General features: G+C 43.0%; 1 protein-coding gene across 1 annotated transcript in view; it reads left to right on the forward strand.

The window, feature by feature from the left end:
• Positions 1-9,145: 9,145 nt before the first annotated feature.
• Positions 9,146-11,476, forward strand: part of DHX35 (DEAH-box helicase 35) — a 79,470-nt gene continuing 77,139 nt past the window's right edge. The window contains exon 1 of the mRNA XM_003787593.3: positions 9,146-9,192. Within this exon, the coding sequence (XP_003787641.1) occupies positions 9,153-9,192 (40 nt within the window). The 5' untranslated portion in view covers positions 9,146-9,152. The remainder of the gene's footprint in view (positions 9,193-11,476) is intronic.

An 11,476-nucleotide genomic window follows, 5' to 3' on the forward strand; every position in this document is an offset into this window, starting at 1 on the left:
AACTCTTGACTCTCCAAAGCCCCGCAGCCACTAGTTCGGGCGGTCTTTTCTGGAGAAGTCCTTGAGATGGAATATGTTTTGCATTTATATTAATTTGTGTGCTCTTCTGTTTTAGAGGTCTGAATCATCATTGTTTTTATGATCTAAATCCAGTTTAGAAAAAGAAAACTGTATCTTAATTGTTTATCACTTTAGAATATCTGTGTTCTTAGCATTAAAAAAATATGAGGAACTTTTAATTGCTTGAGTGCTTTTTTTTCCTTTCTCTCTGGTACTTTTTTCTTTAAATCTAGGAATGTGTCACACATAAATGCACCTTTTAGATACCTGTGCAGGGTAGGGAAGAAGTAGATGATCCAAATAGTAAAAGGGAAAATATATTCACTTAAAAGTTAGAAGATATAAAGCTAATATTGGAGTATACCTTCATGAGCAGTTTGAATATTAATACTCCTCTATGGTTTGAGTGAGAGAGCCGAGCAGAAATATCAGGACTTTGCATTTGCTCTGGCTTTTCTCTTATTCAAAGAAGAAGCCGGAGCTATTTCTATTTGGACCATGGTTCTCTGCTTCTTTGCCAAAGGAGGCTGTAGTGTACATTCCTAGATTCATCCCTGATGTTAACTCTACTGGCCCCATGGGCCTCATTCATCAGATGGGTGTACAGGCAGTGATTTAGCAATTTGATTTCCTAAAATAGAGGCAAAAGAGGACATGCCAGTTATCTCAGATTCCTGCTCCAGTGGCAGGCAATGTGACTGGTTTCTACACCCTGCTAATCAGACTGGAATCCTGTTTTTGTCTCATTCACATGGACAGAAGGAAGAGAGTTATGATATATCTTATTCCTTCTTTTGACTCAGTTAGAGCAAAAGCAATCTACATTTTGAGAGATTTAGGAAAGTTGAATAGGGCAGGGAGTTGGCTGCCACCTAGAATGCTGACGGGTACTGATGCTCTTGCACTCGTACATATACGTCGGGACTCTCAGGATGACCAGGTCATTTGCTGGCTTTGTGCTGTCATCTCTGGCTGTGAAGCAAACATAAACTGGTCCATGTCTGGATGTAAACAACTCTGGGCTAAGCCTTGAATAAATATATTGTAGTTTGGAATCATTTAACAGATATAGGCCACTTCATTTATTTTTTTAGAAACAGGGTCTTGCTTTGTTGCTAGGCTGGAGTGCAATGGCACAATCTTAGCTCAACTTTACTTATTTTTAGAAAGCTCATAGTAACTTTAATCTGTTGGGCTCAAGTGATCCTCCTGCCTCAGCCTCCCAAGTAGCTATGACACAGGTGCCCATGCCTGGCTAATTTTTCAGTTTTTTATAGAGATGGGATCTTGCTATGTGTATGCTTGCTGAGGCTGGTGTTGTACTCTTGGCCTCACAAAGTGTTGGATTATAGGAGTGAGCTACTGTGCCCGGCCCTTAGGTCACTTTATATGTGCCACCTGTGATCCTCACAATATAGTAGAGACCTATGCAGGTTACACAGGTCTTATTTCCAGTTTTTAGATGAAGAAACTGAGGCTTGCTCTTCCTGTACTCAAAAGTCCCCCCACCCCATGCTCCCTTCTCCTTTGTTCCCTAGAGAAGCTCCACCCTGGCTGGGCCCTGTTCTTTTTTTGATCGTGGCCAGGTTTGAACCCACCACCTCTGGTATATATGGAACCCGCGCCCTACTTCTTTGAGCCACAGGCACCACCCAGCCCTGTTATTCTTTTGGTATTTTTTTCTTTGTTTCTTTAACTAGCATATACTCTGGGTTTTAAAAATGTAAATTGCATCATATAGCTCTACCCTGGGCTTTATCATTAAACAGAGCTTTCCTGAAAGCTGGTAGACATAAATTATATCGAATTCAAGTGCATTTCCTAGGAATAAACGAGTGTTCACAAGATGAATGTGCACAATAAATAACATAAAATCGGTTGGGCCCAGTGGCTCATGCCTGTTATCCTACCACTCTGGGAGGCCTAGGTGTGTGGATTGCATGAGCTGAGGGGTCCAAGACCAGCCTGAGCAAGAGTGAGACCCGCCCCCCCCACCATTATCTACTGAAAAAAAAAATAGAAAAACAAGCTGGGCATGGTGGTGCATGCCTGTAGTCCCAGCTACTTGGGAGGCCGAGGCAAGAAGATCACTTGAACCCAGAAGTTTGAGGTTGCTGTGAGCTGTGATGATGCCATGGCATCTGTCTCAATAAAAGAAAAATACATAAAAAAGAAACTGAGGCTCAGATTAAGTAGCATATTAGAGATCATGTGGCTTATAAATGGTGACACTAGAATGTAACACAGGTTTCCAGGTTCCGAGGTCAGTGCTGTTAAACACAGCTGTCTGTACGCAGTGTGGAGTCATTGGGGAGTGTACCTTGAGAGGGCAGTTAATGCACTGGGGACTGGAAAACAAGAACTTAGCTGCCTTCACAAATGCAGGTGCAAAATCCTAATCTATGATATATTTTAATTTTGTTTGAAATTTTAACTTGATCTTCTATAAAACTGTTTATAAGATCACATAATAAAGGTTTGCTGGACTAAAATTCAAACAGCGTTCTATACTGCAGGACTACTCAGAACTTTGAAGTAATGATCAGTGAATTTCTCAGAGCAGAGCTGGTATGTGATCTGTCACAAACTTAACAGACCACAGAGTTCTCTTTTAGTGGAGCAAGACTCAAAACCATTCTCTGACAGTGTTGCTGAAAATTAGAAGTTAGAGCAAGAGATACAAAGAATTCTGTATAGTAGCCCAGTCCCTGGGAATAAGCCAAGTTTTTCTGGGGCTTGAGTCTGGAAGGTATTCCCCAAGTGAGATCTGAGGGCCACCTGCATCAGAGTCTGCTAGTGTTGCTTCTGGAGCCTACGCCCATGAGAGAGGAGAGTGAGTATAGCAGCCCCTATGGTTCAAAAATGTTTGTTACACCTGCTTGGGAAAGAACTATATTCCTCTGCCCTTCTGTCGGATTTGGCCATTACAGACTCAGCTGCCAATATTTCAAGAGATCTCTAAAAGATAACACATTTTTAGAAGACCACAATACCACTATCATACCTAAACAATATTGATAAAAATTTATATCAAACGAATACTCTTTATTCACATTCAGTTGTCTCTTTTTTTGTTCTCCCTGATGGCTTGTCTGAATTAGAAATCAATCCACAAAAAGTAAACTTCAATATATGCAAGTTGAAAAAAATAATGCCAGGTTGGAGGATCCCAGGATGGAAAATAGAGTGTAACAAAGGAACTAAATGTATTACAAATGTGTGAAATAAAGTGCTGATCTAAGTAAAAAAAAAATAATAATAATCTTTTCACAAAATGGTACTGTGAAGCATTCTGGTAAGCATATCCTGGTGATAATAACATATTGTGGGGTGTGCCTAGACCCTTAAACTCCACAAGGGCAACTGTCTGAAACTGTATGTGAGTTGAGTGCATTCAGACATATTCTCTGAGCATGGAATATGTATCTTATGTTGAATACATGCAGCAAAGCGTTGTTAAGCTGGGCTCTACTGGTGCCACACACCTAGAAGTATGCCCCAGTTTGCCTGGCTGAGTTCCAGTTTATGTCTCTTATCCACAGGTCCCATCTGGTTAACACCTTTTATTCTCAGAAGTGTCCCAGTTTGAAGAGTAAGGCATATGGTCATCCTGTGTAGTAAGCACTTTACAGACCTAATGAGGCCTTCATCAACTCATCTGACTTTCTAGAATTGCATGTCCCTTAGGCCAATGAGATAGAGGCTCTATGAGTTGCTAAGTGTCTTTCTCTGTAGATCTCTCCAAAACTGTACCCAAATCTTTGAAGCTAAGTAAACCCTGTTGCTTATGCTAATATGTGTGTGAATGTGATGATCTGTGTACAAGCCAACAAACAGGCTTACATATGTTACAATAAGTTTTGCAGTGCTATACCTTAGACTCAGTGGAAAATCCCAGAGTAGTACAACTCAGTAAAGTAATTCAGTGAAATACTACCTTCCTTCAGTTTGTGGGATAATTCTCTCAGGTCTGGCTTGGTGGAGGCAACCAAGGGTAGTTAGTTGTTTTCTTAGGAGGCTAACAGTTCTAGCACGTGGATACATGGATGGTTGTAATGGATGACTGCTATTTTTGTTTCATTCAATCGTTCATCCTCTGATAATATGCTCAGATTTCCCTCTGGGGAACCATCTATTCCCAACTCTCAGCTCATGTGGTTCTGGTGAAGCTAACCACACCTGACTCTGGGGATGGAACATGTGACCTAGAACTAAGCCAATTAGTACGTCATATTCTGTGGGTCTTTGTGATTGATTTAAGAATGGATACTTGGCCAGAGATACTTTTGCCAGTGAATTTTGGAAAGAGGGTTGATGCTTGAGGATGTGGTGGCTAGAGCTCTAACATGGCCTTCTTGTTACCATGTTACACCGGAGAGAGTAGCAGATAAACATGACCAGAAAGAGTTCTGATTACCTCATATGTATCCTGTTGCAGCTGTGTCTCAAGTCACAGACATTGTAGTTTGAGAGACTTCCTTTTTTTTAAATTCATACGAAGCCTTACTCTGTTGCCCAGGCTAGAGTGCCATGGCCTCAGCCTCATAGCAACCTCAAACTCCTGGGTTTAAGGAATCCTTTTGCCTCAGCCTTCTGAGTTGCTGGGATTATAGATGCCCACCACAACACTTGGCCAATTTTTTTATCTACACTAGACACAGAGTCTCATTCTTGCTCAGGCTGGTCTCAAACTCCTGAGCTCAAGGGATTCTCTTGCCTCCACCTTCTAGAGTGCTAGGATTACAAGTGTAAGCCACCATGCCTGGCTTTGAATGAGCCATTTTTCTTAGGTGAGGTTGGGTTGGGTTTTTCTATCACTTGTATCTATAAAATTCTTAACTGGTACAAAAAAGGAAAACTCCTATATCCTATGCATCCTAAAAATGGGACCAAGCATCCTATATTTGGTCTGGAAATATTTCAAAGCAGAAAGTACCAATTACCATAGGCATAGAAGAACTTCTACATCTTACCCATGTAACATGATTTTGAAGATTATTATCTTTCTGGAAAATCTATGATCATTTGGAAGTTGCAAAGTTCACCTCTAATGAGATGATTAAAATTTTATGACACTGTTGGAAATAAATTCTGAATGCCATCTCCAGAAATAAGTTTTAATTTTAGGGGAGTAGTTTAGGCCATTCTTTCTCAAAAATAGTTAATTAGGAAGACTAAGAGTCCATTAAGACCATTTCTAGTTTGTAACAATAAAATCACACCATCTATATGTAGATTATTAAAGTATTTTCTCTAAAAGAAACGTAAGCATGGCTCAGTGCTCTTAGCTCAGTGAGTAGGGCACTGGCCACATACACCAAGGCTGGCAGGTTCAAGCCTGGCCTGGGCCTGCTAAACAATGACAAATGCAACCAAAAAATAGCTGAGTGTTGTGGAGGTGCCTGTAGTCCCAGCTAGTTGAGAGGCTGAGGCAAGAGAATCATTTAAACCCAAGAGTTGGAGGTTGCTGTGAGCTGTGACACCATGGCATTCTACGTAGGGTGACATAGTGAGACTGTCTCAAAAAAAAAAAAAAAAAAAAAGTCTACATAAGCAATAAAATTCTTTGAGGACAGTAGGACTTTGAGAACTTTCTGGGCAGATGAACTAATTGTCTTCTAGCTGAGCTAAGCTCTCATAGCTTTAAATGGTCCATGTGGTTGAAAAAACACTGGGCTGGGACTTAGAAAGCCTGGGTTCTACTTTCAGTTCTGATACTAAATTATCCCATTGATTCTAAGTCCTTCTAACTTCTATGGACCTCAGTTTCCCATAAGGAAAGAAATTTAGGCTACATTTTTTTTTTAAAAGCATTTCATTCTATCACTCTGGGTAGAGTGCCATGGAGTCATCATAGCTCATAGCAATCTGGAACTCCTGGGCTCAAGCCATCCTGCTTCAGTTCTATTTTTAGTAGAGATGGGGTCCCCCTTTTGGTCAGGCTAGTCTCTTTGCCCAGCTAAGCTAGATATTGATGAAAGTCTCTTCCAGTTTTAAGATTATGATCCAATAAATTTGAAAATGACCAATCTTCTATCTCATTGTAAACAGAAGATTTGTCATATAAGTAAGTCATCAGTAATATATAAGATGTAGAAACAATTTTTAAATTGGTATTTATTTCATTTTTGTTTGTATTCATGTGTAAACCTTAGTTTCTATATTTGGGCCTTTACTGAAAATAAGACACAAATAAAACACGGAAAGGCCCGTTTGATGGCTCATGCCTGTAATCCTAGTGAGAGAGGATACTCGGGAAGGGTGAGGTCCAGGAGAACAGGTCTTCTCAAGGAGACGACAAGGATACACCTGCAGGGTCCTCTCCCTCAGCTCTTGGGAATTTGTAGACTTAACTTCCTGGACCTTGAAAATTCCTACTACTATGAAATCCTGTAGTTCTGTTGGGGGCTGGAATAGCATCTCCTGCTTGATTCCAACTAACCAGTGAGAAAGGTACCTGTGGGTTGGAACTTTTTGACTGGAGATAAAAAGGGAAAGACCAAGCCAGTCGGAGAGTGCAGCCATTTTGAATTCTTCTATGCGGTAAGCTCCACTGGCTGAAATAAAAGCCCTTCCTCTTATAAACATAGTGTTTGGATGCTCTTTCTCTCCATTGGGCCGCCTCTTCCTGCCACACTAGCACTCTGGGAGGCTGAGACGGATGGATGGCTTCAGCTTAGGAGTTGAAGACCAGCCTGAGCAAGAGTGAGACCCCCATCTCTACTAAAATAGAAAATCTAGCCATGTCTACTAGCAGGTGCCTGTAGTCCCTGCTACTCTATTTGGGAAGCTGAGGCAAGAGCTGTGAGCTATGATGCTACAACACTCTACCAAGGGCCACAAAGTGAGACTATCTAAAATAAAATAAAATAAATACAATACAATAAAATAAACAGGCTGGGTGTTGTGGCTCACGCCTGCAATCCTACCACTTTGGGAGGCCACGGTGGGTGGGGATCACCTGAGCTCAAGAGCTCGAGACCAGCTTGAGCAAGAGCAAGACCCCATCTTTAAAAAATAGCTGGGTGTTGTGGTGGGCGCCTGTAGTCCCAGATACCATGGATGCTGAGGCAAGAGAATAGCTTTAAGCCCAAGAATTTGAGGTTGCTGTAAGCTATGATGCCATGGCACTCTATCAAGAGCCATACAGTGAGACTCTGTCTTAAAAAATAAATAAACAAGAATCAATTCCGCGAAGAACTAAAACTAAGTACAAAGCATGGTGTTCACATATATGCTACTCAACAGGCATTGTTACTTGGTTATACACACGAATGTGACACGGTCTTTGTCCCGAGGAAGTTCCCAGTATAATAATAATAGTGGAGGCAGATTAACTACAGTTCAACTAAGTAAATGTTATCTCAGAAGTGAGCATATGGGTTCTATGGGGTCTACAGGAGGAATGCATTAAGCTGGAAAGTGAATTCAGAGGTGGCCCTTAAAGGATGAGGATATTTTATTTATTTACTTATTTATTTTTATTTATTTTTATAGAGACAGAGTCTTACTTTGTCGCCCTCGAGAGAGTGCTGTGGCGTCGCAGCTCACAGCAACCTCCAGCTCTTGGGCTTAGGTGATTCTCTTGCCTCAGTCTCCCAAGTAGCTGGGGCTACAGGTGCCCATCACAACGCCCAGCTATTTTTTTGTTGCAGTTTGGCCTGGGCCGGGCTCGAACCCGCCACCCTCTGTATATGGGGCTGGCACCCTACTTACTGAGCCACAGTCACTGTCCACGAGGATATTTTAAAGGATGGATGGAGAATTCTAGGTAGAATGACTATGAATTCCATTCATTATTATGGTAGTAAATCAAAGGAGCTTATTTGTTGCATGAATCTATGCAGATAGATTCAGGCTTTTCCCTTTGGTGGATTTGCTCTGTTTGAGTTGAGGTTCTAAGAGCTAACATGGATTGCCTGCTATGTCTTGCAGCCTGATATGTTCTTTACGTGTAATCTTATTTCATACCTTTTAAAACCTTATTTAATGAGTAAAAGTCAATGACAGCTACTAGCTAAGAGATGGCAAAGTGGAGACTCCAAGTCAGGGCTGTGTGTCTCCAGAGACCTTGCAAGATTGTCATAGTTGCCATTTCACTCAAGGAATCCAGAAGTTTCTTCACAGCTTTAAAAATGCATAGATTTCAAACCTTCTCATTTCCTGCCAATTAATTGCCTACTTGTAAAGCATTTCCTCTACTTACGGTCATCACTTCTCATTAACTCTCTTTTGAGTTAATGGAACCTTTCTCAAACGTATTAATGATAAGAATTTGGAAGCGTCTTCTTAAAATGCAGGTTCCCAGGCCACGTCCCTGAGAGTGATTCAGGATTGGATGGCGTATTTGTATATATATATATTTTTTTTTTAGACAGAGTCTCAAGCTGTCGCCCTTGGTAGAGTGCAGTGGCATCACAGCTCACAGCAAACTCCAACTCTTGGGCTTAAGCATCGGATTCTCTTGCCTCAGCCTTCCAGGTAGCTGGATCCATAGGCACCCGCCACAATGCCCGGCTATTTTTTGGTTATAGTTGTCATTGTTGTGGGGCAGGCCCTGGCTGGATTCGAACCCGGTAGTTCCGGTGTTTGTGGCCGGCGCCGAGCCGAGGTAGTTACTTTTATCACACGTCAATCTGAAAACGAGACAAAGAGAAGGAGCAAAGTGAGGATAGTCTGTAACTATTTCGTAGTTACTCCAAGCAGCACCGCCTCAGCGCCCACTGCGTGCAAGATGCCACACTAGCAGCAACGGTGCTATGCCAATATCCTCCCTTCCGCAAGCGTGCAGCCGGCGTGCTGGCCACGGCATACTGCCTGAAGGCTGCTCGGAACACGGATCCGTCCGGCTAAAGCCAGGCGGCAAAGCGCGCCCTTTTTTCCAATATGGCGGGGCGGGGTCACATGGGCCCGAGAGCTTGACAGGACGTGCAGTAGATCACGTGTCTCGGATGGGCGGTGCCCACGGGGGCGTGGTCGCCACGCCCTCCGATTTGCCTGGGCAGAGTTTCCTCTCGCACCACGCCCCCTGGGCTCTCGGTGCGTGCGCGCGACTGGAGGGTGGAGACTTCCTCGTGACCTTTCACCCCAGCATGGCTGCGCCCGTGGGACCGGTGAAGTTCTGGCGACCCGGTAAGGCCCTTGGCTTAAAGCTGGGCAGATGCGGCTGCCTAATTTCAGTCTTGGCGCTGCAGCCGGTTCCCTGGGGCTTGCGACGAGCGGGGCGCTGACCTTGTCGACCGAGGCACTGCGGTTTCTGTGGGGGTAGACTGTGCGGTTCGGGCTCCCACGGTGGTCCTGAGGTGTTCAGGGATCCTTCCCTAGCTTGGACAGAAACTCTGTGTGACCTTGTTAAAATCTTCCAAACGAGATTCCTCAGGTCTGGTTTGTCTCGTTATGATACCTGTCCTGCCCACTTCGTGAGATGGGGACTTCTAAAGCTCTCGCGCCTTGTTACCTTCCTGGGTGTGCTTTGCTTATTACTATTCCCTTGCAGTGGGGCCGGAGAAGCGATGCTGCTTAGGGCTTGGGCGCTCGAGCTGTGGAGTCGCTTCCTTAAGGTAATAGGGTGACCTTGGCAAGTCTCACCTGTAAAATGGGCAGAATAATATCATCTCTCCTGTGGGTGCACGCGTGGTCTCACTAGAGCAAGTGCTCACAAAAAAGACAAAGTATTATTTTCTTTTAGGTTAATTCTTGTCCATTCCTAATGTCTACTAGAAAGTGAGCATTCTCCTTCATTTTAGCTACTACTCACTTCCTCTCTTGCAGACTAATGCGTAGCACAACCACAAAATGCTTTGCTTCTTTTATTTTGATATTTTTAATGATCATGTATATGCCAGATCATGCTAGATACATTACTTCCGTCCATCAGTTTCTTGTGAACAAAACCAAAAGCAAAAACAGCCCTCCCCAAGTTTCTTAACAGTTACCAGCTTTTTTTTTTTTAACCACCTGCGCCCTTGCAAAGTATATTTCATTACAAATGAAATGACAGAGAGAAGGTGACAAAAGAAACGTTTTTAAGGAGTGTTTTAAAGTGGTTCCCTGAAATCTCACCGTGCATATGTGATGTGAGAGATAAACCCAAGCAAGAGATGTGCTTAATACTTTTATAAAATCTGTAGTTTGTTGTGTCTGTAATCCCAGCACGCTGGGAGGCCAAGGCAGGTGGGTTGCTTGAGCTCAGGAGTTCCAGACCAGAGTGAGACCCCCGTCTCCAAAAATAGTCTGGCGTGTGACAGGTGCCTGTAATCTCAGCTACTCAAGAGGCTGAGGGAAACGAATCACTTGAGCCGGAGAGTTTGAGGTTGCTGTGAGCTATGACGCCTTCACACTCTACCTGGGGCAAGAAAATGAGACTCATGGATGGCGCCTGTGGCTCATTGGGTAGGGTCCCGGGCCGTATACTGAGGGTGGTGGGTTCAAACTTGGCTCCAGTTAAACTGCAACAAAAATTAGCTGGGAGTTGTGGCGGGCACCTGTGGTCCCAGGTACTTGGGAGGCTGAGGCAAGAAAATCACCTAAGTCCAGGAGTTGGAGGTTGCTGTGGCTATGTGACTCACAACACTCTACCGAGGGTGATAAAGTGAGACTCTTTCTCTACAAAAAAAAAAGAAAACAAAATGAGACTCTGTCTCAAAATAAAATCTGTAGTTTGGCACTTAGTGACAATTTTATGATTCAGCATTTCAAATTATCAGCTGATTATCCATGCTGAGTTTTATTTGCAGCCAAAACTAAGATTTCACCAAGTAATGAGGTATTTTTTTTTGCAATTTTTGGCTGGGGCTGGGTTTGAACCTGCCACTTCTGGCATGTAGGACTGTGTCCTATTCCTTTGAGCCACAGGTGCCGCCACCCTCCCTCTTTTTTTTTTTTTTTTTTTTGCAGTTTTTGGCCAGGGGTGGGTTTAAACCCACCACCTCCAGCATATGGGGCTGGTGCCCTACTCCTTTGAGCCACAGGTGCTGCCCATGAGGTATCTTTAGGAACAGGTGAAAATGTTAAGTATACTAAAGGCTTGAGTGAATCTTTGAATATCAGACCAGGCCGCTATTCTGGTTAAAGAACATGGATTTATTCTAAGAGTTTTATTCCATTATTTAGTTCATTCATTGAAGGTACACTTATTGAATACCTAACCCTGTGGTCAGAAGACAATTATAGATGAGCAGTGCCCTGTTGTCAAGGTGCTCTTTCTCTCTCAGTTGAACCTGAAGTTAGATATCCTCCAGAAGAGATTTTTAAAATGAGGCACAGTAAGGTGGTAAAGAATTTGGGCTCTCAAGTCACATTGTAGTCTTCATCTTGCCTACCCCTTATAAACTTGGTGACTTGACAGAGTCACTTAAGTTCTCAAAGTCTAAATTATGCCATCTGTAAATTGGGTATAATACTTACCCAAAGGGTT

Source organism: Otolemur garnettii, unplaced genomic scaffold, assembly GCF_000181295.1.
Source record: "Otolemur garnettii isolate 467f Iridium unplaced genomic scaffold, OtoGar3 scaffold00023, whole genome shotgun sequence".
In the NCBI taxonomy this organism is placed as follows: Eukaryota; Metazoa; Chordata; class Mammalia; order Primates; family Galagidae; genus Otolemur; species Otolemur garnettii.